The 26,338-nt window shown below is 40.7% G+C and overlaps 1 protein-coding gene across 4 annotated transcripts; it reads right to left on the bottom strand.

Annotated features, from left to right (window-relative positions):
• Window positions 1-105: 105 nt before the first annotated feature.
• On the bottom strand, window positions 106-21,635 carry RTRAF (RNA transcription, translation and transport factor). 4 transcript variants are annotated; one of them, XM_036306946.1, is made up of 8 exons: window positions 21,467-21,634; window positions 19,831-19,955; window positions 12,610-12,709; window positions 6,566-6,652; window positions 5,134-5,210; window positions 2,601-2,669; window positions 557-605; window positions 106-436 (listed from the first exon to the last, which is right to left on the bottom strand). In XM_036306946.1, the coding sequence occupies exons 1-8, from the start codon at window positions 21,525-21,527 to the stop codon at window positions 282-284; spliced, it is 723 nt and encodes a 240-aa protein (XP_036162839.1). In that variant the 5' UTR covers window positions 21,528-21,634; the 3' UTR covers window positions 106-281. The 4 variants fall into 4 exon arrangements, with proteins under 4 accessions (XP_036162839.1, XP_036162831.1, XP_036162859.1 ...); XM_036306938.1 differs by having other exon boundaries at window positions 5,122-5,210; window positions 21,467-21,633; XM_036306966.1 differs by lacking the exon at window positions 6,566-6,652 and having other exon boundaries at window positions 21,467-21,635.
• Window positions 21,636-26,338: the final 4,703 nt, after the last annotated feature.

The following is a 26,338-nucleotide window of genomic DNA, read 5'->3' as shown; positions in this document are numbered from 1 at the left end:
GATGTGTATTATTTCTATAACAAAGCTGGGTGTTGGCATGTACCTTAATTACAAAGGAAGAAACAGACTAATTATACATAAACATAACACATAGTCAAAAAAAAATATTCTGCTTTCCCAAACTTTATTAAAGAAAAAGCAATGATGGTAAATCTCTCAAACATAGTCAATTTTCTGGGACTCTTCCCTTGAAAATGTGATGTTTGATTTTGAAACACATACCACAGCGTGCATGGTTCCCAACTGCACTAAACAGGTGAGACGCTGAGATCCTAACAGGTTCATCTCCCAACTTTCCCCAGTCTGTGGTCTGTCTTTGGATCAGCAATAATTGCCTGAACAGCTACTATGGCTTCATTAATTTTTGTCTGTAGCTCTCTGAGCTCTTCTATATGCAGCAATCGCAGAATTTGAGCCGCTTCATTAAGAACTGCATCTATTTATAAGAAACATGGCAAAATTAATAACTTTTATATTTCAGACCACTCATTTCCCCCAAAATGTTCACCAAGTTTCTAAAATATTTTGAATTAATCATCAAAACAAAATCACTTACCTCCTGTGTCAAAACCAAGAATATGCTTGTCTAAAGCAACAGGCAACCCCTTTAAAAAAAATGGACAAAATGAGGCGATAGTTAAGTATCATCTCTTTTATCTAAAACTAAAGAGCAGCTAGCTATTATTTTAACCCTTTTAGTCACAGTAGCAAGAGGAATGAGAGTTCTCTTAAATTTGCATTTTGATGTTTGTTTTCCCTACTATAACCGGTGAGGAAAGAATGGCCTTTAAATATAGTGGGAGGCTAATTCCATAACCCATCCAATCCTTTAAGACCAGGCATATAAAATAGCTCCTTTTTGCTGTAGTGCCCCTGTCACTACTGCAGGGCTGCTATTATTCTGTTTTACCTACAGTAAGCAGCAGAGTACAGGGCAAATGGAATAGGACTACTTTTAATATTACTTTCCTAAGCACATTAATTTGTCTGCAAATTGCACAAACCTAAAACATACTTTTTCAGCCAGAAATTTTAACAGATTATATGTAATATATATAATTTAACTTTCAACAGTTCATTTTGAAGTTACTTTGAATAGAATCTAAACCATAGTGATACTTCAATGCTATAAATGCTAAGTTGTCACTACTCAATTCTTGCCTAATCTATTAATAAAAATCTACCTAGGTTCCATCTGCTTCAAAATAGCTAATAAACACACTATGTAAGTATAGAAACAAACAGGTATGGAAACTCAGTGAGCAAAACTAAAGAGTAGAAATGTACTGTGCTAGGCTGTACCAGAGGCTCCCTTTCCCCTTTGCCCAAACACCAAAAAAATACCTCTATGGCTGAAGATGACCACATGCTAGTTATGAACAGTTACAAACAAGAACACAACTGTAAAACTTCTCCACTGTATTATTATTTATAGCATAGAATCTTTTGAGATGACATTAAAACTAAGATTTATTTGGAGCACTGAGAATAAAACTAAATTTTACTTTGTAAAGAGCAGCAGTGATTTGGCTCTGTCCTTATTTGCACTGCCTTCCAAACCATAGCTTTACCAAATGAATTTACTCTCTGTTTATAGTGTGGGAGAAATAAGCTGACTTTTAGCCCAATTTCCAGTGGCTGGATTCACACATAATTAATAAGCCAGTAAGAACCTTTAAAAGAAACTGTCTTTTAGAGGGAGTACACTTACCTGGCATCAATAACCTTTTAATAGAAGACAAATGACATTGGGGAACTGATGGAGGCAAAAAAAAAAAAAAAGGACCAGGGTTCAGGATGGTGGTTGTACCAACAAAGGCTGTCGCTGCAACATCTGTACAGCAGGAAGGGGGCATTATCAGGCAGCTGCTGCTAACCCATGAGGACATTCTCTGTATTGCCCCATAGTCAATGAGACTTTTGGGACATTTAGATTTATGGTACAATTTATCTAAAAACTTCTCAGAATTATTAGATAGTAGAATACTAAGATGAGTTTTAGTCACCTGTACCCTGAACCTCACACTCTAGTAGCCTCTCTATCCCCAAATCACCTAGATCATCAACTAGCTCATGTGAACCACCACTTGAATCCTTGTCTCAACCACGTATCCACTAGGTGACCTTATGCAAGTTACTTAGGTTTTATGCTAGGAAATAGAAAAGGTAAAATGAGATTTCTCTGAAGAAACAAAAGAACAAACGTAGGATTTAGGTCAAAAAGGAAAATATTGAGAGGTTGTGTCCTGTTCCCCAGCAATTAGTCAAAATAACCCAGAATATTTCACAAGTGCACATTCCTTTAAATAAACTTCAACTAGGTAGATGCAGTGGTTTACACTGGTAGACTGGATGTGCCATTGGCAGCTTCTCTAAGGTGTGAAGGGAGATAAACATGAGTTCATTTTTCACTCAAAATGGTTAGACACAATTTGCTTAGAAACCACATTCAATCCCCTTGAAGTAAGCTATCCTTTCTCTGGGCAGTTCTAACACAGAATGGGTATCTTAAGCAGTAACATGCAGGGTTTGACCCATGACAACACCAGAAGAAACTTTCATTAATAATTACTTTAGATTTTACTTAAAAAAATACATACCTCTTTTGCTTGATTTGCTTTAGCAACTGCATCCTGTGTCAGGCGTTCCTGGACCAAAATGCGAATTGCCTAAGAAACCCAAAAATACTGTTTTTAGTTTTCACTGCCTGTTTGTCGTTTTTTCTTCTCTGAGTCTAGATAAGAAGGATGCCCAGTTTGATCAAGTTAGAATTACCTACTTCATTAACAAACTCCCCATTAAAAAAACAAACATATTGTAATAAAAGTTCTCACATTTAATATTTAAAATGTGAAATGATACCCAAAACAATTTAAAACATTTTTTGAATTGGTAACTCATGTGTGCAGTAAAAAAAAAAAAAAAAAAAAAAATTAAATAAAGGACACATGGTAAAAAGTAGGTCTCCTTCCTTGTCCAAGCCTCAGCCATCCCTCCAGAAGACAATCACTGTTACCAGATCCTTGGATTCTTATTAAAAGTACAAGCATACTCAGGCAAGCATGTGCACACACATGCAATCTCTGACACGAAGGGTAGCACATCACATACACTGTCCTTGCTTTTTTCTCTTAATTATAGTAAAATGTTTTCAGGTCTTTCATAGAACATGTTTTTTTCATCACCAAGGAATTTTATTCCAGCAGACACAAGTGCATACATGCATTTGCATAAACTAAAAAAATAAGATTTTTAAATGGAATTTTAACTAATGGATGACAATTACAATTCAAAAGTAAGTGAAAACTGTAAATGTTTTTAAATAATAAAAACAAATTAAATGCTACATTTGAGAGGAATTACTTAAACCAATCTTGAACAGTGATCACAAACGTAAACAGTGTGGTGGTCAAACAGTTAATACATTGATTCTCATACTTGGCAAATCTATGAAGATGTTTTCCGTGTTGTTATGCATTGTTTGAATGATTCTTAAAATAACTCAAAGGACAACCATGCAACGAAGATTAGAATTTTATTAAACTTATGATTATAGCTAACTTTTACTTTTTTCCCATTGGGTGTTTAAAGTATAACAAAGAGAACCTCCAAAATGCTGAATTGTCTTTCTCCTCCCAGTTTATGATTAAAGCTGATGTGAATACTGTAGAACTGTTCCAAATAATTTACATAACTGCCTAGGTAAGGAACAAGCCTTTGGAAGGGCTAAATTTCACTAAATACAACTTTTTGTCTCTTGACATCCAATCTGAGTTGAGAAAATCCAAGTTGACATTCAGAGTCAGCATACAGAATAATAATCTAGGAACAGAATAGTCTTTCCCTTGTTACAACCGCCATTTACTACATACAATTCTAAATAGAATAAATTAATCTAATAGTAGAATAAAAAAAATAGAATATGGCTTAATCCTTCTTATGGGTAGAGTGAAATTTAATTATTTAATTCACTGCAAAGCAATTTAAAAGTAATTTACATGTGCAAGGTGTAGATTTTTATGAGAAACTAAAACTTTAATTAAACTAAAATAATGTCCAAGTCTGGTATTGTAAGTACCACTCCCCTCTCCATGAGACCCCCACTATACTGTCACAATTACTTGGCATAAATTTTCTGAAATATGAGTATACTTTTCCTCTCAGAAATAAGAGACCTTTTTCAGACTACTGGAATCCCTGAAGTGGAGGTATGAACTGAGGGCCTATCTAGGAAGGGTGACTTGGAAGACAGAAACATTCTTTCCTTCCTCAAAGACATTTTGGAATATGTACTTTTGGCCAAATTCACCATTACTAATTTGGCATATTCCACTATCTTAACGAATAGGGCGATTTAGGAAATATAGAAACGACAATGTCAGAATGCCTACATTAAAATCCTGGCTCTATCATTTTTTTGTGTCATCTTGGACACTTATTCTCTTTAAGTCTATTTCTTCATATACATATTAAAAAGAAAGACATTAGCATCTACCTCTAGGATGTTGGGGAGGATTGGATGAAACCATCTTTGCAAAAGGATGTAAACAAAATGACAGGCACACAGTAAACACTCTTTGATATTAGCTGTTATTAGATAATCTAAAACAGATGAAATCTGCTTTATGTTCCACATTCCTCCACATTTTAGTCATCAACCATACATTTAAATATAAAAAAGTTGATTTTTTAAAAATTGAGTTTAAATATCTATACTAATAAAAGGGTAATATGCTAATTAGAGCAGACGTCTTCCAGATGTCCATCTGGACAAAGCCACAGCAGATGCGAGGGCCGGGGATCAGGCAGCCGTGAGCCCCGGCGCTGCAAGTCCTGGGGCTCAGGCCTCGCAGCTGCTGCAGTGGCAGCAGCAGCCGAGTGATAGGGGCGTCGCCTTCCCCTGATCAGCCCGGTCACCTCCCGCAGAGGTGGACATACCCTGAGGGCTCCTGAACTGTGAGAGGGGGCAGGCCAAGCTGAGGGATTCCCCAACCCCCCAGTGCACAAATTTTCATGCACCAGACCTCTAATATATATATATATATATATATATATATATATATATATATATATATATATAAATATAAAATATCTGTCAAGAATCAAGAATATGAAGCTGACCTTAAGCATTACCAGGTAATCATCATGACGTTGAATCTGAAGAAGGTTAGCCAAAGCCATTACACCAGCCTTAAAATCAGGATTATTAACTAGAAAAAATTAAAATGGAAACTTAGAGCTCTGCAAACATATAATTAGACAGATATGTAAACATAAATTTACAAGAAACATTTTGAATTTTCCATTAACAACAAATCTCAATTTTTAAAACTTCTGACTGGAGCAGTGCAGAGGCATCAACAGTTAGGCAAAATGATAAGATTAATGGATTTCTTACTAATCAGCCAAACTGAACAATCCAATAAATAACTAAATTAACTCATAACTTTTTCTGCAAGGCCCATTTATGCAGCACTTTTAGTTAACATTTCTTCCCAAAGCTATTCATTTTAATACATAGATCCCTTCAATGGACAGTTTTCCCAAAACCTTTTCTCTAAGCAGCAGCTCTCAAGTGTCTAAGCAGCTTATTAATTCACAAGAATAACTCAAATTATAGGTCACAATGAATCAGTGAAAGAATTATTTAACGTATTACTATAATGTAAGTAATTAGACTCTTTATACTTTTTAAAGCAGAATTACTAAAAGACATCTGGATTTAAAATAATGAAAAATTTTACCACTTTCTCATAGTGTCACATTAGATTAGAAAAAATGTTATGTTACCAGGAAGCAAACAATCATCACCATGATTAAATACAAATAAAAATCTCCACACTACTATGAGAAGATCAAAGAAAAGCATTTCAATATTCAGATATTCAATTATAAGAGGAAGGAGACAGCACATTGTAACTGACAATAAAAAAAACCATAGAGAATAAAATATCCTCACAAATGCTGTCTGCATGAAGTATTTACTAAAACCAAGTAAACACAGACTTCATTTTAGAAAATAAAAATCATTTAGGAAACCAAAAATGTTGATCATTATTATGCATTTACATAGTCATCTTCCCTTATCCAAACGAGATCCATTTCAAGACCCACACTGGATGCCTAAAACTGGGACAGTACCTAACCCTTTATATACCATGTTTTATATATATATATTGTTGTGTGTTTTTTTTCTTTTAAAGAAGCTTTTTACAGCTTCTCTTTGGCATATCATATCCAAACTGCCAGCATCATGTCTCATGATTTGGGGCCATTAAGTAGCATAAAGGTTTCCTGAACACAAACACTGGGATACCATTATAATTGATCTGATAACCCAACGGAAACTAAGTGATTACAGTGTGGATATGCTGAGCAAAGGCTTGATTCATAAGCTAGGCAAAACAGTGCAAAACTTCACCATATTACTCAGAACGGTGTGCAACTTAAAGTGAATTGTTTATTTCTGAAATTTTTCATGTATTATTTTCAGAAAGCAGTTGACCACAGGTATCTGAAAGCATGGAAAGTGAAAGTGCGAATAAAGAGGGTCTACTGTACTTACCATCCAAATTGATCAATGGCTCTGCATTTTTAGCTGCATTGTCAGCATTTTTTGTATTATCAGATACTGAGTCCTTATATTTTTCAGCTGAAAAATAGGCAAAAATGCAATTTGTAAAACTGCAACTTAAAACAAACATTGTTTATATACTGAATCTGAGCCAAACTGGTTATTATAAAACAACTCATCCAATCAAAATTATTTTTGCTATTAAAAAAATCTAGCAGAAGACAATGTGATTATAGCTTTCTAATTAATCTAAAATGATTACTGAATCCTTACACAAGGATCTTTTCATTAATATCTTTAAAAGTAATATATATCAAACATTATTTAAATCAAGCATGTCAAACTCGCAGCCCACAATGAATAATTTTGCGGAAGAAACACTTTAATAAAAATTTCGTAACTTAATTTTTATAATATCCTGTTATACATTATTAATGAACTACAACATTCAATAATGACTGATTACTATCATCATGTTGCATTCATTTCCCTTACACGCCTTATGCGCAGGTGCACCATTTCTCTCTACTAATACTAGCAGCAAATATTTTAGCAGCCGATTGCCACGTCATTAGTCTTGGACTGACTTGTTTGGTGTGTGCAACAGGAAATATTTTGCTTTTGGAGAACAAAAAAAATAGATTTGCGTTACGCTTATTAATTTGTGCAGTTATTCAGTGTCTGGTAAGTTGATGTTCAAGAAAAATTAATTTTTATTAAAATGTTCTATCATTTTATGTTAACGATTACTCATTTATTTCAGCTCTTTGTATTCAGCATGTCTCTATCGAAATAAACGTACATTTCTATGAAAATTGAAGCTTTTGTTTTTTTGCGGCCCACATAAACGTAAACCTTGTTTATTTGGCCCATATTAGTTAGCCTTTGAGTTTGACATGCTTGATCTAAATGTTTGCAAACAAAGTCTGCTTTCACGGCTTCCTTTAAAACTTATAGGGGTAAGGGTAAATGTTAAGTTACGTGAGATTAAATGCAAACAAACTAAAAAGTAAGTTTCTTCCCAAATCTTTTGAAAGCTGTACATAGAACCCAAAAACTTTTCTTTCTTTCTTTTTTTTTTTTTTTAAATATACATTTTATTGATTTTTTACAGAGAGGAAGGGAGAGAGATAGAGAGTCAGAAACATCGATGAGAGAGAAACATCGATCAGCTGCCTCCTGCACATCTCCCACTGGGGATGTGCCCGCAACCCAGGTACATGCCCTCGACCGGAATCGAACCTGGGACCCCTCAGTCCGCAAGCCGACGCTCTATCCACTGAGCCAAACCGGCTTCGGCAAACTTTTCTTTCTAAAAATATCAGTACTTCAAATAATACACCATCATATACAAACCTAAACCTATTTTATGGAGACTTGAAAGCCAGAATTCCAAAGGTAGAGTTTGCAACTTTTACTTGAAAAATATTTAATATACTGAATGTAATGTCCAAATGCCATCTTTTGCTATAATGCTTAGATGATTTGCTATTGAAACGAGAGAAAACAAAAGCGTTAAGATTTAAATCAGACAGAAGATAGCTTACAGGAGCTCCCACTGGCCAAATCTGGGATAGCGTAAACATCAAGATACACTATTAGCCCTAACCGATTTGGCTCAGTGGATAGAGCATCGGCCTGCGGACTGAGGGGTCCCAGGTTCGATTACAGTCAGGGGCATGTACCTTGGTTGCGGGAACATCCCCAGTGGGGGTGTGCAGGAGGCAGCTGATTGATGTTTCTCTCTCATCGACGTTTCTAGCTCTCTATCCCTCTCTGTAAAAAAAATGAATAATATATATATTTTTTTAAAAAGATACACTATTAACAAAAAAAGATTGTAAGCCACTGAGTAAAATAAGAATCCACATATACAAACTAATCTAAATAAACAAACAAACTGGAAAGACAGGAAAAGTTCCTCATTAAAAAGCCAACAAGTAAACATAGAAAGAATGATGGAATTAAAAAAACATCATTTGGCAATTATCTGCATAATTGACTCAGATGAGACTCATCAAATGGAGCTAAACCTAGATGAAAAAGTTTGAGGAATAAAAGCATACTGACATTATCTCAAAGTATCTCCCAACAATAAACTTATTTATTACAAAGGGAAATAGTAACTTTAGAATGGAGAAGCCTTAACTATGTGATCAAAGTAATAGCACCAGTAATAGGGACATATTACTAACACATGCCTCCTGGTAACATGCACTTAAAAGAACAAAACATCACTTCTGTGTTCTTAACAGAAGTACAAACCCTAACTCTATCATGAGGAAACATCAGATAAACCCAAACTTAGAACAGTTAATAACCAGTTAACTGCCACACGTCCAAAACTGAAACCATCCCCACATAGACACTTATGACATACAAAGGGTTAAATATACGCCAGTCTCATGAAGCACAAATAAAGAATGAGGAACTTTTCCAGATTATAGGAGACTAAAGAGACATAACAACGGAATGCAACACATGATCAAAGAATGCATTTTTGTTTTTGTATGAAGAATATTATTGAGTCCAGCCAGTGGTTGAGTGTTGACCTATGAACAAGTCAGGGTTCGATTCCCGGTCAGGGCATATGCCCAGGTTGTGGGCTCGATCCTTAGTGTGGGGCGTGCAGGAGGCAGCCGATCAATGACTCTGTCTCATCACTGATGTTTCTCTCTCTCCCCCTTTCTGAAATCAATAAAAATATATTAAGAACAAAAAATATTGAGACAATTTATAAAATGTGAATAACAGCTACAGAGAAGTGAATCAAAGTTTATTGCCCGATTTTGCTAACTATCCTGTAGTTATGTACATTTAGGAAATGCACATTAAAGTACTCAAAGGCAAAAAAGAACCACCTACAACTTAGTATCAAATGGTTTAGAAAAAATTACGTATATTATATATAGAGAGAAGGACAAGGCAAATGAATTAAATGTTAATATTTACAGAATATGAGAAAATTTATTGTATTCTTGCAATTTTTTTGTAAATCTTAAATTATGCCAAAAAAAGTTAAAAGAAAAATTTAAGTCTGATTTTAATCACTTTAACTGACAAGCTAACAAAAACCTTTAAAAGTACTAAAGCACAATACAAATTTACAATGGTTTCATCAAATAAGGACAAACATTTCAAATAATTTAAAAGTCAAGAAGAATGCAAGGAGTTAACGTAAAACCACAAAAATACAACAGTGCCTTCTACTGATAAGGGGCAGTACTACCACTTTAGCCCTTTTCCCAAAAAGTCTGTTCTTACAATTCTGAATTTTAAGATTACACAAAAACTTGTTTTCTAGTTTAGACTTTTAATATACTTTTGATATAATTTACCTTTCAACAATAATTCAGCTAAAATTTCAAACAAAATTCAAGTATAAACTTCAATATAAAAAATTTACTTTATTTCAGATCCAACATCAGTGTATTTCTTTTATTAATTAAAAAATATCATTCTAGCCCAAGCTGGCATTGCTCAGTGGTTGAGCATGGACTTATGAGCCAGGAGATCTGCAGGCTCAATTCCCAGTGTGGGGTGTGCAGGAGGCAGCTGATCAATGATTCTGTCTCATCATTGATGTCTCTCTCTCTCTTCCTCCTTCTCCATTCCTCTCTGAAATCAATAAAAATATATCTGATATCTATAGTTCCTGGTACCTAGGTAATCTAAATTAAAGTATTATAAAAATAGACAAATGTGAAATTAATACAGTAAAAGTAAAGCAGAAATAAATTGAAATATGACTACAATTTCATTTGGGAATAGCTGAAATACACTTTTGAAAAGCTGGAGAATACTTTGTAAGAAATACCAACTCAAAGCAGAATAAAGACTTCCCTAAAGGTCCTAAAAATCAACTAATGCCACCAAGGCTTCTGATTACAACATTTATTCATATGTATTTTCATTTTAAACTAAAATTCAAACTGGAAAAAAAAAGGGTTGGAGCTTTTAATATTTCTGCCATAAAGTTTCTGTAATTTAAGTCTGGAGCTGGTTGGTACGCTGTATTAGAATATGTGAACATTCAAATACTGTATTTGCCAAACATTAAAAGTCTTCTATTATATGCAAAGAAACAGAATCATGACTGCCCACTCCCATCCAAAGATTCCCATATTCCCAATTCCTTAAACTATGAATGTTGCCTTACATGGCAAAAGGACTTTGCAGATGTGATTAAGGATTATCCAGGTAGGCCCAATGTAATCACAGCACCCTTATAAGAGGAAGCAGGATGATCAGAGAGATGTGACAATGGAAATAGAGTTACAGAAAGACTGAAGACGCTATGCTGTTAGATTTGAAGATAAAGGGACAACGTCAAGGAATACAGGCAACATCCAGAAGATAGGAAAGACAAAGAAAGAAATGGATCTTCCCCTAGATTCCCGAAAAGAATCTGTCAACAACCTGACAGTAAAACAAATGGCTGGGCTTCTGACCTCCAAGACTGTAAAATAATAAACTGTGTTTAAAGTCATTGAGTTTGTGGTAATTTGTTACAACAGCAATAGGAGACTAATAGAGGTATACAGTACCATGTAGGAAGTAAAACTGAGTAAGAGCTTACAATTTAGTGGGGCAAGTAAGACATAAGCCAAAATGGAAAGTGAATGACTTAAAGGTATAGAGTTAAAAACTATGAAAGTTCAGAAGGAAATGCTAATTGGTATTTGTGCTGGATCTTATAAGGATGAGCAGGATTTAGAATGTGTAGAGAATAGAGTGAAATGGCATATTAGTCAAAGGAATATGTAAGCCAAGAAATCGAGGGAAGAAAAAAGAGATGTAAACAGGAGCCAGCATTAATCTAGTTGGGCTGGAATACCGAGCACATGAATACTAGTGGACACCAGTTATCAAAGGCCTTGAATACCAGGCTAAGGAGCCTGTAGTCCCTTTTGGAGAAAAATGGAAAAGCAATGATGCTTCTGAATATAATAGGAGGTGCTTTTTTGGAAACCAACCATAGCATTCTAAAACAGATTTGTTTAAAAAGGTTAGCTTGAAGGGCCATGCTGATGAGAATAGAGGGTGATGCTAAGAGTCCAGTATGAGAGAGATTATAATAATCTCAGTAGAAAATGATAAGAGACTGAATTAGGGCAATAGTATGTAGTGGGAAGGCAGAACAGATACAATAGACATGGGAAAAAATAGATGGGAACAGGATGGCAAGAAAAGGGACTCAAAGATATCAAAAAGGCTTAAAAAAGCAATGATTAAGAGAACTGAACTGACAGACGCATAAGAAGGAACAACACAAAACACAGAGGGTGGAGGTAAGATAATCAGATCTTGCATTTAGATATTGGCTGGCCTTTCAAAATGAAATGGTCTATTGAGAGGAAATGTTATTTTTGTTATAGATATTAGTATTTAAAAGCATCCTATAAGTATCTGTAATAAAATGATTATTACATATAAATAATATATTTTGACCTATAATGTATATCAGCATTAGACATATCTTTCAGTCTCTTGTGAAATGACCTGCTGCAATCAACATTCTGAAATCCCATCAATTCTTGAACAATAACAATTTAACTTGAAAGGCTAAGGTACAGACTGTGAAAGATGAAAAATTTATTAATGTAATAAATACTACTTTTTTTTTTTTAATTTTATAAATACTACTTTTTGAGAAGGCATAAAAATGCTTTCTCCAGAAGACACCATTTCTAAATTCTAAAAAAAGACAAAACAAAAATCTAAATACCAATGAAAGACAGTGCTTTTAACTTCTTATAATAATAAAAAGGCTCTAATTTTAGAAAAGAAAATTCTTTCCCAGACAATTTAAGAGTTAGGGGGGATGGGAGATGGGTAGTAGACACAGAAGAATGGTTACCAAAAATTAAGTGTTTAAATAGATACTGAAAAGGAACATGAGAATATATAAAACTTAAAACTTAACTGTCTACCAAAAGTAGACAAAGAAACACAAACTGGTATTCCCTACATTTTTACTCCTTTCCCAAATCCTCCCTCCTCTCTTTAAAACATACATTCCCCACAAAACATACCGTTATCTCCATATTCAAGTCTAACGGCTAAACCAAGAAGCCAGTCAATTGCTTCTTGTCGATCTTCAATCTTGAAAGGACAGCTAACATCTGTGAGATACTGTTGAGAGAAAAAAAGAAAATCACTTTCATTATTGCTATAAAGTCACAGAATCAAAAAATGATAAAATTAAAAGATACCTTAGTTTGGATCTCAAAGAATTTCTCATAACATTTAAGTGTACCACCTTAAGTGAAGTATTTCCATCATGCTTTTTGAAATTTTTCTTTTGCAGATTCCAGATTTAGAACAACTTCCTCATTTTATAGATAAAAAAAATTGAGGTTAACACTTGCCAACATCTGGGACCTGAATCTAAACTTTCTGATTCCAGGTCTCAATACACATAGAGCAATTAAATAAAAAGGACTCTAAAAAGAAGAACATAATAATAAAGCAAGAGATAGAATTTTTAGTTTGAGGAAATCTTCTGGAAGAAGGAGAAGTGGCAAAAGATAAAAGAAGCTAAGATGCATGAATTAATATGTTGCTATTTAGACAAGAGAGCCCCAGAAAGATAGAAAAAAAATGCAAAGAATGTAGTGTTTTTAAAACCACTGGAAATAAATTTCTTAGACTTCATAAAACATAGAAGAAACAAAATGGAAGAGATTGGAGATTAAAAATGGCGGCAGAGTAAGTGTATGCTTCACGGATATGCTCCCAGGAACAAACTGGTATTACAACTAAAATACTGAAAAACTTCCTGAATAATCAATGGAAAACTCACAGGAGAACCCTGACACCCGAGACGGCAAGTGGAGACCACAGGTGGAGACAGCATAGAGACTGGTAGGAGGGACGGAGGTGCGAAGGGCTGGCTAGGCGCCCATAGACTGCAACTGAAGTCCCAGACAGATATCTCAGCTGTGGAGGGTTGCCACTGAGAACTCTGGGGTCTAATCCCTAAGCTGCCCCCCCAGCAGAGAACACCAAAACTGAGGAGGGCACCCACATAACATCTGGCTGTGAAAAGCAGCAGGGTGCTGCCTGCCAGAGAGTAACAGCTGAAAATTCAGGCACCCTCTTAAAAAGCCAACACACAAAATTCCCTGTGTAGCCACCCACCTTGTGCTCCGGCAAAGGGAGGGTGAAGTGGACTGGATCTGTGAGAGCAGAAGCTAGGACTGGGAACTGGGGATAGAGCTCAAAAGGCAGACACCCCAAGTTTCCTGGGCTGAGTCATTTCCCTGAAGCAGCAGAGGACATCTTTCCCACAGAGACATCAGCCCTGCCTGGGGTTAAGACAGTTGACACATCCTATTGGAAAACACCTTGCTCTGAGGCCACTTAAGAGATTAAAAGTAACAATTAGCCTCCAGGCAGAAGCAACTGCCCCACCCTGTTGAAAAAACAAACAAACAAACTCAATCACTCCAGGAACACCCAAGGATGATTGCCCAGGGGAGCAATTCAAGTTGGAATCCTATCAGTCTGTAGGCCAAGGCAGTCTCTGCCTGATCTAATTAGTCAGAAACAGCCTTTAACACTGTCCTGCAGTAGAGATTGAGAGGTCTACCTAAAACACAGTCACAAACCCAAACAGAAAGCCAAAATGAGGAGACAAAGAAACAACCCCAAAATAAAAGAACTAGAGAATTCTCCAGAAGAAGAGTTAAATGAAGCAGAGGTAAGAAATCTATCTGAAACAGAGTTCAGGGTAATGATGGTAAAAATGCTCAACAGCATGAAAAAAGATATAGTAACTGAAAAAAGAACAGTTTGAGATAAAGAATAACATAACACAAATAAAGAACACATTGGAAGGAATACACAGCAGGTTAGGGGAAGCTGAGGATCGAATCAGTGAATTAGAAGACAGAGTTGAAAATATCACTCAATCAGAAAACCAAAAAGAAAAAACAGGAGGAAAGCTTAAGTGTGCTGTGGAACAACGTGAAACTTAACAATATAAGAATAGCAAATGTGCCAGAAGAGGCAGAAAGGGAGAAAGGCATAGAGGAGGTGTTTGAAGAAATAATGGCAGAAAACTTCCCTATCCTGGTAAAGGAAAAAGGCACAAGTTCAGGAGGCACAGAGAACCCCAAATAAGAACTCAAATAGGCCACGCCCAGACACATCATAATTAAAATGCCAAAAATTAAAGACAAAGAGAGAATCTTAAAAGTAGCAAGAGAAAATTGTTACCTATAAAAGGAGTTCCATAAGGCTGACACCTGATTTCTCATCAGAAACTCTATACGCCAGAAGGGAATGACATGAAGTACTCATTAGCCAGACTCATCAAGAAACAAAGAGAGAGGACCCAAATAAATAAAATCAGAAATGAAAGTGGAGGAGTAACCACTGACACCACAGAAATATAAAGGATTATAAGAAAATTAGAGGCCTGGTGCACAAAAATTTGTGCACTGGGGGGGGGGGGGGTGGTCCCTCAGCCCAGCCTGTGCCCTCTCGAAGTCTGGGAGCCCTCGGAAGATAACGACCTGCTGGCTTAGGCCTGCTCCCGGGTGGCAGAGGGCAGGCCCAATCCCTAGGTGCAGCCCCTGGTCGGGCTCAGAGCAGGGCCGATTGGGGAGTTGGGGCGCCAGCCCCTGTCATGCACAGAGCAGGGCGGATCGGGAGGTTGGGATGCCACCCTCAGTCACGCTCAGGGTAGGGCCGATTGCGGGGTTGGGGCACCGCCCCTGTCACACTCAAGGCAGGGTCGATGGGGAGGTTGCGGCGCCACCCCGTCACGCACAGAGCAGGGCCAATCAGGGGGTTGGGGCGCTGCCCCCTGTCACACACAGAGCAGGGCCAATCAGGGGGTTGGGGAGCTTCCCCCTGTCACGCACAGAGCAGGGCCCATCGGGGAGTTGAGGAGCTCCCCCCTATCAGGCACAGAGCAGGGCCGATAGGGAGGTTGTGGCCCCGCCCCCGTCACACACAGAGCTGCAGAGCGGTCAGGGGGTTTGGGCGCTGCCCCCTATCACACTGATCCCGGTGCCGGGAGGCCTCGCGGCTCCGCTGATCCTGGTGCTGGAAGGCATATTACCCTTTTACTATATAGGATGAGGCCTGGTGCACAGGTGGGGGCCAGCTGGTTTGCCCTGAAGGGTGTCCTGGATCAGGGTGGGGGTCCCCACTGGGGTGCCTGGCCAGTCTGGGTGAGGGGCTGAGGGCTGTTTTCAGGCTGGCGGGTGACTGACGCTCCCAACCGCTCCTTTTTTTTCTTTTCTTTTCTTTTTTTTTTATTCTGGGCTAGCTTTAGCTCTGGCTCCAGCTCTGAGGCCTCTGCTGCTGAAAGCAGGTATCTGGTTTGTTTGGGTTCTATAATCTCGAAACACTGTATCAACTCCAGCTCTGAGATCCCAGCTGCTGAAAGCGGGGTTTCTGGGGTTTTGTTTAGCTTCTATATTTGTTACAATGTTTAAACTGCAGGCTCAGAGGCCGGCAGCGGCAGGCGGGGAATGTTGCAGTCCTCCGTCACTGAAGCAAGCAAGCCTCATGTTCAGTTTAAGCTGCCTGGCTGCTGGCCGCCATCTTGGCTGGCAGTTAATTTGCATATCACCCTAATTAGCCAATGGGAAGGGTAGCGGTCGTACGCCAATTACCATGTTTCTCTTTTATTAGATAGGATACTATGAACAACAAGTTGGACAATGTGGAAAAAATGGACAAATTCATAGGAAAATACAATCTCCCAAAACTGAAACAGGAAAAATGAAAAAACCTGAATAGGCCAATAACAACTGATGAAATAGAAGCAGTTATCAAAATACTCCCACCAAACAAAAGCCCAGGTCCGGATGACTTCACAGGGAAGTTCTACCAAACATTCAAGGAAGCACTAACACCTACACTCCTCAAACTATTTCAGAAAATCCAAGAGAAAGGAACACTTCCAAACTTTTTATGAGGCCAGCATTATCCTAATTCCATAACCAGATAAAGACATTACAAAGAAAGAGAATTAAAGGCCAATATCCCTGAGGAACATAGATGCTAAAATCCTCAACAAAATTAGAAAACTGTATCCAGCAATATATTAAAAAGATCATACACCACAATCAAGTGGGATTTATTTCAGGATGCAAGGCTGGTATAATATTCGCAAATGAATAAATGTGATACATCACAAAAACAAATTGAAAGACAAAAATCACATGATCATATCAACAGACGCAGAAAAGGTATTCAGCAAAATCCAACATCCATTTTTGATAAAAACTCTCAGCAAAGTGGGAACAGAGGGAGCATATCTTAACATGATAAAGGCCATCTATGACAAACCTACAGCCAACATCATACTTAATGGGCAAAAACTAAAACCATTTCCTGTAAGAACAGGAACAAGATAGGGATGCCCAGTTTCACCCCACCTGCTCGACACAGTACTGGACGTGCTAGCCATAGCGATCACAAGAAGAAGAAATAAAAGGCATCCAAATTGGAAAAGGAGTAAAATTGTCATTATTCGCAGATGACATGATACTATACATAGAAAACCCTAAAGACTCCATAAAAAACCTACTAGACTTAATAATGAATTCGTGAATGCTTACTTTAAACAGCTTGATGGAGAAAATTGTGGCTAAAAAATTCACATTATGGCCACTTTGTTTTGGCCCAGGAAAATCCCCAGGAAGGCTGCTTTTTTATTCTTTTAAATCTTTAAATATATATATATATTCTTATTGATTTCAGAGAGGAAGGTAGAGGAAGAGAGGTAGAAACATCAATGAGAGAGAATCATTGATTGGCTGCCTCCTGCACTCCCCACACTGGTGACTGAGCCCACAACCCAGGCAGGTGCCCTTGACCAGAATTGAACCCAAGACCCTTCAGTCCTCAGGCTGATGCTCTATGCACTGAGCCAAACCAGCTAGGGCCAGAAATTTTTTATATAGTAGTCCCCCATTATCTGTAGGGACTATGTTCCAAGACACTCAGTAGGTTCCTAAAACCTCAGATAATGCCAAACCCTACAAATATATATATATGTATATATTACACCTATGATAGTTTAATTCATAAATTAAGTACACTAAGAGATTAACAATAGAACAACTATAACATTACTGCAAAAAGTTATGTGAATGTGATTTCCCTCAAAATCTTACACTGTATCCTCTTCTTGTGATGACGTGAAAGGACACAATGCCTATATGAGATGAAGTGAGATAAGTGACATAGGCATTCTGATGTAGCATTAGGCTACCACTGACCTTCTGTCAATTAAGGATTACTTGAACACAAGCACTGTGATACCATGACAGTTGATCTAGATAATGGAGATAGCCAGTAAGTGAATAATGGGTGAATAGTATATACAGCGTGGTTATGCTGGAAAAAGAGATGATTTACCCCTCGGACAGGGCAGAACATCACAAGATGTCACCATGATACTCATAATAGTGTGCAATTTAAAAGTAATGGATTATTGCTGGAATTATCCATTTAATATTTTCAGAAAGTGGTTGACTGTGGGTAACTGAAACCTTGAAAAGTGAAGCCACAGATAAGAGGGGACTACTGTATTCTTCAAATACCTTCTGTATGTGGAACCTTGTATACAGTCTTATACACATGAATTGGCCAAAAATAAGGTGATTTAACTATAAAATCTTAATATATTTCAAAATTTAAAGAAGCCTATAAAAATTTTCAAAAAAACTTATTAGGAGCAAAGGAAAATAACCTAGTAGTAGCAATAACAGTAGCAGAGGCAGTGGAATAAGCATATAGCATTTGCTTAGCATTTGCTGTGGGCCAGGCACTCTGTAAACAGGTATATTACAACTGATTAACAACACAAGCCACCACTATGAAATAGGTACCACTGTTATCCCCATTTTCTGCAAAAGTGTTATTAAAATTAAACTAAGTCAATGTGAAAATTATTCTAGCCACAAAAATAAGAAATACATTCAGGGCCTTTTAATAAAATAATGGATATATTCAGTATATCTATTCATTATTTTATTAGTATAAAAATAATCCTTTTAGGATTATTTCTATTGTTCACAACAAGGGACGTGTGTACATTAAATATAATCATAAATAGGACAATCTTCGTTTTCAAGCATATTGATGTCCTATCGATACTAACAAAAAGGTAATATGCAAATTGGTCACAACACCCTCACATTCATAACCAGATATGCTAATTAGCCACAACCAGTATGCAAATTGAACACACAAGATGGCCGCCCCCTAGTGGTCAAAGATGGCCACCACAAGATGGCCTGCAGGGGAGGGCAGTTGGGGTGACCAGGCTAACAGGGGAGGGCAGCTGGGGGTGACTGGCCAGCAGGGGAACAGTTAGGTGTCAATCAGGCTGGCAGGGGAGTGGTTAGGGGTGATCAGGCTGGCAGGCAGAAGCAGTTAGGGGCAATCGGCAGGCAGGCAGGCGAGCGGTTGGGAGCCAGCAGTCCTGGATTGTGAGAGGGATGTCTGACTGCCCACTGTGATGGGGCCTAAACGGGTCCCAGATTGGAGAGGGTGCAGGCTGGGCTGAGGGACATTCCCTGCCCCACCCCCTGCCAGTGCACAAATTTCATGCACCAGGCCTCTAGTTTATCTATATAAACAGGGAATATGTAATTAGCCGAGCAAGACGACCGCTCAGGAGGAGCTGCACGGGCACATGGGCGGGAGGGGACTGTGTGCCGCCCCCACCCCAGTGGCCGCGGGGAGGCTGGGGCAGGGGGCGGGCCAGAGTGGAGACACAACACACAGGAGCACCTGCCCCCACCCCAGCAGAACACAACACGGCAGCGGGGGCAGTGCTCAGAGCAGCCCCTGCGCAGCTCGGAGCTACGTGGGTCAGGTGAGGGTCCAGGCCCCCCACGGGGCGCCTCCTTGCGCAATTTCAATTGCATGCTGGGCCCCTAGTTTTAATGTAAGTATTACTGCTACATTTTTAGTCTACTGTAGAAATTCTTATTTTGGCCATTTTTTACCATTTATAGAATATGTGTACTGGTATATCACTGTTTATTTAAGAAACCTCACAATGTTTCCAGACAAAAATATTTCTATCTAATACTGAAAGCTTGGTAGAGAGAATATAATTTACTCTAAAAACAAAAGAAAAGTAGAATCCTGAAATCCAGCACTTCTAACACTGATCATTATTTTTATTTGAAAAGAACAAAGTAATCTGAAGCATGTCTGTCTTCACATAATTTTTAGAAAAGCTCTCTGTACTTTTATTTTACTTTCAAATTCATTACCTTTTCAAAGAACTTGGGCCAGTCACTGCTGTGGATGTTTCTTAAATTACCTCTGTCTTCAATCTTGTAGTGTCTGATTTTCTGGTCTTCAAGCCAAACAATAAAGTTTCTAAATTCCGTTTCATCTGCAACAAAAATGCCATATAAATTACTAGAAGCACTTCCTTCACCTCCAATAAGTGGTTTTGTGGAACTTTTAACTCCAAAAACAAGAAGTTAGTTGAGCTGGTCAAAGTAGAGGTTGAAAGTGCAGATTTTGGGTCAACAGATTAAAAAATGTTCTGCTCCTATCAAATTCTGGTTCCAGACACTTAGTGGTTGTGTAAACTTGGGCTCACCACCTTAATGTTCTCTGCCTCAGGTTCTTGAGTTACAAGATGGAGGCAATAACAGGGCTTACCTTATCGAGCTGTTATGAAAATTAAATGAAATAAGATTACAAAGTGTCTGGTAAATGAGATAGTTCTGGCTACTTCAGTGTTATTATTCCAGTTCCTTTGGAGAGAGGGCCGGGGCCAGGTTAAATGTACAGCAAAGTAATAATAAAGCAAATGACGAAATAAAAAGAGGATGCCGTTGTCTCTGTTACTGCACCGTAAGTGCACACACGAGAAACGACACGTTGTTTCATTTAATCCTTCCACACGCTCTTGAGGTAACAGCTCCCCCGCCCCCTTCACAGATGAGAAAAACTGGGGCTCAAATCCCGACCTACACTCTACTGCCACCGACCCTTTTTTGTTAAATAAAAGGCAAGACAGGAAAACAAGACTCTATCAAATTGATATGCTGCTATGGAGATCAACAAGACACCGTTACCCCTGCTGAGGACTATTTTCTCTCTCCGAGTCCAGCTCCCACTGTGAAGCCCGGGGGACCAACTACACCGTGGACGGTCTGCGGCGCGCAGGCCGTGCACCTGGCCCCTTCCGGGCTGTGCTGGGCGGCAGTCAGGGAGCCGCGGGTGGCCACGCCAACGCCTCAACATGCTCTAAGGCTGGAAAACCCAAACGCCTTCGTATTTACCATCCAGCCACCCCGTTCACCTGCTATCAACCTTCTCGTACGACCCACACCAGGGAATGAGCCCGTCACTGCATCGCTCACTCCAACGCCATCGGTCCCGGTCCCGGTCCAGTCCCGGACGGGCTGGGTGGGCTCCGGGTGCCCCCACACCCACCCTCACCCAGCAGTTCCCGGCGGGCAGGGAACTGGTCTCCAAATTACTCAGCATCTTCCCCCGCTCCCAGCTCGGCGGGGCCCACAGCAGGTGGTAAGGGGACCGCCCCATCACCCGGAAGCCGTGGAGTTGAAGGACTAAGTTAGAAGGCGAGTCCCTTCTCTCTAGTGCGCTGGGGGCGGAGGGCTGGGGGGCTGGGGGGGGGGGGGTCATGTTGGGAGTTTAGCAAGTGCAGAAAGTGAGGGGCTGAGGGGGGAGGGGGAGGGGCTCCGAAGCCCGGGCGTGGCGGGGGTCGGAAAACAGAGGAGCTTGGAGGCCGGGAGGAGAGCGCGGCCCTGGGCCCCCCGGGGAGACGGCCGCGGAGGGTCCGGGGAGGGAGCCCAGCCCGGGTCGGACGCCGAAGAGCGCGCCGGCAGCGGGGTCCTTGGCCGCAGCGCAGGCCGGCCGGCGCCTCACCTTTGCAGTTGAAGCCGGCGGGGTTGTGGTAGTCGAGGGCCGTCAGCTTGCGGCGGAACATGGTCCCGGCTTCCCGCTCTGTCCCCCGGGCTCCGGCCGGGAGAGGAGAGAGAGGCGAGGAGCGGCTGGCGGCGAAGCTCCCGGCGACGCGGCGAGAGGGCGGGCCGGCGTGCGGACGCTCTGCAATGACGGAAGCTTCCACCAATCGCGGCTTAGTACAGGCGGCCGCCGGCGAACGCCCACCAATCGCGGCTTCGGCTGGGGAGGCGGGGCCACGTCGGGCACGTCGACGCTCAAATAAACTTTATTGTCCGCTTCCTAGTCGTACAGAGGCAAAAAGCCTCTGAGAAGCCGGTTTCCTCTGGTTTTCCTCGCCTTCTTGATACAGCGTGCAGAGAATAGTATATGTAGAATTTCTACAATGGGACACGCTCATCGGCTCACAGAATTACTCTTTAGTATGTTCAGTGTGTTCATTCATTCATTGAATGCCTTCGACATAATAGGTGCTCTTCTTACACGGCTAATACAAAGATCCCTTTCAGACTAGTTTGGAGTGATCCGCAGGTATCATACAGCCATAATATTATAGTTACAAACATCACCAGTTATATATGTTTCATTTCATTTCAACAGATTACAATTACACAGTTTTAGCATGTGTGGGTCATACAAATGAGCAAGATATTTTCAGGAAATTTAATAGCAAAAATAGGCATGTAAATAGATACTTATAGATGCTTGTAATCTAGAGTTAGAAAGTGATAAGTTATAAGTACTAAGTGTGCTGTCAGATCAGAATACAAATTTAAGGAGGCACCGTGAGACAAGGTATTTTCCAATTAAAATACTTACAGACTGAAGCAAGAAAACCAGCTTCAAGAGTGTCTTGCCTCAAAATTTGATCAAAGTTGCAGCTATAATCACACACTGTGGTGTATGATAGTTATATAACTAATAAAATACTAGCCCAAAACAAACAAAAAAACAACAAAAATAAACTTTTCAAGGAAGGGAAGATAATAAAGCAATCACTTATATGCAATTGCAGATAATACATTTTTTTAATAAAGGGGAGAAAAGCAGCTCTTGCATTTTATTTTCTGGAATTGACCCTTCAATGAAACTGAGTTGTTTGCTCCTGACGTTGTCTTTCCATTTCAGAACCCTAAGTTGTCAGCCACTTGAAACTGGTCATCAGCCCTGGCCACCCCCAGGTGCGTGGGGAAGTTAGAAGAGGATTCAGACACACAGAATGCTGAAGGGACCTACCAGACTTGAGGAGGAGATAAAGCTAATTTTGGAAAAGAGATATTACAGATTATAAACATCCACCTCTCTTTTGTATAAAAAACCTTTGTCCTTCCCCCCCCCCCCCCCACCTTGCATTTGAAGAAGTTCTGTGGCCTATCTGGAATGAAGTGTCCAAGAAGTGAATCTTAGGCATTTCTGAAGACTAACCCCTCTATGCACTTCAAGAAGGGAAAACCAACTTTTATTATCAAATGTCCTTGAAACAGGAATTTTAGGGGTAAAATAGGACAGGTTTAGGAAATTTTAGAAATTTTTGAAATTAAGGGGACCATGGAGGAAGCACAGCGCTGCAGAGCAGCAGAAGGTATATTTCCATAGCATAGGAAAGCTGAAAAGCTGCAGCAGGTACATTTCCATAGAATGAGGGAGCTGGGAACAGCAAAAGGTCTATATTTACAAAATAAAGAGAAGGAAGCCTTTCATCCAGAAGGAGAGGAAGAAAGCCCAAAGGGAATAAATAGGAAAACAATAAGGAAGGGGAGTTGGGGGGGAGAACTTCACATGCTCCCCCACCCCCCCACCCCACCCCCCCCACCCCCATGTGAGATTGACCTTTGAGCCCAGGAGTTACTATAGTAACCAGTCTAAGGGAATAGTGATCAATCAGAGGGGATATCAAGGCACCAGGATCTGCAGCCTTTATAAGCCATCCAGGGAAAAGGAACTCAGTGGGACTCTTTCCCTCTCCCCACGTGGGAGTCTGTACTTGTTCTTCAATAAATCTCTACCTTTGCTATACCACTTTCTGTCCGTGGATTCATTCTTCGATTCCGGCGGACAAAGAATCCGGGTTCCAGTCCAAAAATTCCGTTTCATCCTGAACTCCAGTCTAATGGTTGATCGGAGGTTTTATAGGTCATTAATCCATCTGTGTCATTATTTAAGACAGGTATCGTCTGCCTGCCAGGCAGTCTTCTAGCCAATTTGGATTCACTTGTGAACTTATACACAAAATCCTCTGCCCTCAGAGAGCCTGCCACTTGACAAGGGAAGACAAAAAATCTACACTAATAAAAGAGAAACATGGTAATTGGCGTACGACCGCTACCCTTTTCATTGGCTAATCAGCGAGATATGCAAATTAACTGTCAGCCAAGATGGCGGCTGGCAGCCAGGCAGCTTGAAACTAACATGAGGCTTGCTTGCCTCAGTGACGGAGGAAACCAACGTTCCCCGCCTGTGGCTGCAGGCCTCTGAGCCTGCAGGCCTCTGAGCCTGCAGTTTAAGAAACTCTGTAATAAATACCGCCGGACTTCAGCCAGCAGATTCACAACATTGTAAGCAAAGGCCAGAAACCTACTTTCAGCAGCGGAGGCAGGCCTAAGAGCTGGAGCCAAGCCTCAAGCTAAAGCTGGCCCAGAATTAAAAAAAAAAAAAGGGAAAAAGGAGCAGTTGGGAGCTTCAGTCACCCCCAGCCTGAAAACAGCCCTCAGCCCCTCACCCAGACTGGCCAGGCACCCCAGTGGGGACCCCCACCCTGAAGGGTGTGTGACCAGCTGCAAACAGCCATCATCCCCTCACCCAGGCTGGCCAGGCACCCCAGTGGGGACCCCCCACCCTGATCCAGGACACCCTTCAGGGCAAACCAGCTGGCCCCCACCCATGCACCAGGCCTCTACCCTATATAGTAAAAGGGTAATATGCCTCCCAACACCGGGATCAGCAGAGCCGTGAGGCCTCCCGGCACCAGGATCAGCGTGACGGGGGCAGCGCCCAAACCTCCTGATCGCCCTGCGGCTCTGTGTGTGACAGGGGACAGTGCCCCAACCCCCCCCCCCCGCCCCCCCCCCCTCCGCCACGGGCCCTGCTCTGTGTGTGACGGGGTAGAGCCATAACCTCCCCATCGGCCCTGCCCTGAGTGTGAGAGTGGCGGCGCCCCAACCCCCTGGTTGGCCCTGCTCTGTGGGTGATAGAGGGCGGCACCCCAACCCGCTGATCCACTCTGCTCTGTGTGTGACAGGGGGTGGTGCCCCAACTCCCCTATCGGCCCTACTCTGTGAGTGACAGGGGGGAGCTCCTCAACCCCCTGATGGGCCCTGCTCTGTGTGTGACAGGGGGGAGCTCCTCAACCCCCTGATGGGCCCTGCTCTGTGCATGACAGGGTACGGAGCCCCAACCCCCCTGATGGGCCCTTCTGTGTGCGTGACAGGGGGTGGCGCCACAACCTCCCCATCGACCCTGCCTTGAGTGTGACAGGGGCCGGTGCCCCAACCCCCCAATCAGCCCTACCCTGAGTGTGACTGAGGGTGGCATCGCAACCTCCCAATCCGCCCTGCTCTGTGCATGACAGGGGGCGGCGCCCCAACTCCCCAATCGGCCCTGCTCTGAGCCCAACCAGGGGCTGCACCTAGGGATTGGGCCTGCCCTCTGCCACCCGGGAGCAGGCCTAAGCCAGCAGGTCGTTATCTCCTGAGGGGTCCCAGACTTCGAGAGGGCACAGGCTGGGCTGAGTGACCCCCCCTCCCCCCCCCCCCGAGTGCACAAATTTTTGTGCACCGGGCCTCTAGTATAATTATAAGTCAGTAAATTATTTAGTATTTTAGAAGGTGAAAAGTCCTATGGGAAAATCATAACAAGATAAAAGGAATAAGGAGTGGGGGCAATGGGAAATGATGCAGGCTGCAGTTTTAAACAGAATGGTTGGGTTAGGGTGAAATGAGGAGACGTGAAGGAAGTAAGGGAGTTAGCCACGTGAATAAATGGGGGAAGACAGTTCCAGATGGAGCAACCAGTGCAAACAAGAGATAAGAATAGTTTGTATATTTTTAAATAGTTGAAAAATCAAAAGGAGACTATAGGGTGTCCCCCCAAAATGTAGACACACATTTTGAATGATTATAAAGGCAGTGAGCTATCTATCAATTGTTAAAGTGCATAAATATGTTTGGGACACCCTGTGTTTCATGACACATGGAAATTATATGAAATTCAAGTGTCAGTGTCTATAAATAAAGTGGGATAGGAACACAGCCATGCCCGCTTGCTAACAGGCTGCTTTGGTGCTACAGGGCAGAAATGAATAGTTGCAACAGAGACCATCTGCTCCACAAAGACTAACTGTATTGTTTCAGAAAAGCAGAGGTGACCATTTCACCATTATTACCAGGCCAACACATTATCAAGCGAGACAGCAAATCAGAGATACCAGAAATACAGGTTGTTCTTTGAAGGTTAGTTTCACAAATAGCAACGTTTTTTGAAGTCCTGACAGTTTTACTAGATCCCTTTGTTTAAATTATTCTTCCAAAGACAGTGAACAGAACAAGTTGGTGACATTTCAGAATATACACAAAGTCTCTATACTGAACGGAAAAACAAGCTTGATGTTCTAATGAATGTTATTAATTTAACGCTCCATTAAATCAGATCTTTCTTAACAAGTGACAAATGCAGAGAAGCTTCAAGTCTTCTTCCTTGGAGCCTCCTGGAGAGAATACATCTCCTTCATCTCTTTCTGAGACTCTTTTTGTTAATTATGAGGACTTGCTTCTTCGTGTTTTTTTTAGGTCAGGTTTTGGAATTTCATGATTTAAATTAAAAGTAAAAAGCAGGCCAGTA

The sequence above is a fragment of the Myotis myotis genome, unplaced genomic scaffold, assembly GCF_014108235.1.
Source record: "Myotis myotis isolate mMyoMyo1 unplaced genomic scaffold, mMyoMyo1.p scaffold_m19_p_1, whole genome shotgun sequence".
NCBI classification, from domain to species: domain Eukaryota; kingdom Metazoa; phylum Chordata; class Mammalia; order Chiroptera; family Vespertilionidae; genus Myotis; species Myotis myotis.
This window is presented reverse-complemented; position numbering and strand designations above follow the sequence as displayed.

Coding starts and splice junctions, on each gene's coding strand:
- RTRAF (XM_036306938.1), bottom strand. CDS start 21,527: ATGTTCCGCCGCAAGCTGACGGCCCTCGACTACCACAACCCCGCCGGC. Junction 19,956..21,466: donor CGCCGGCTTCAACTGCAAAG/GTGAGGCGCCGG, acceptor TTTTTGTTGCAG/ATGAAACGGAATTTAGAAAC. Junction 12,710..19,830: donor GGCCCAAGTTCTTTGAAAAG/GTAATGAATTTG, acceptor TTCTCTCAACAG/TATCTCACAGATGTTAGCTG.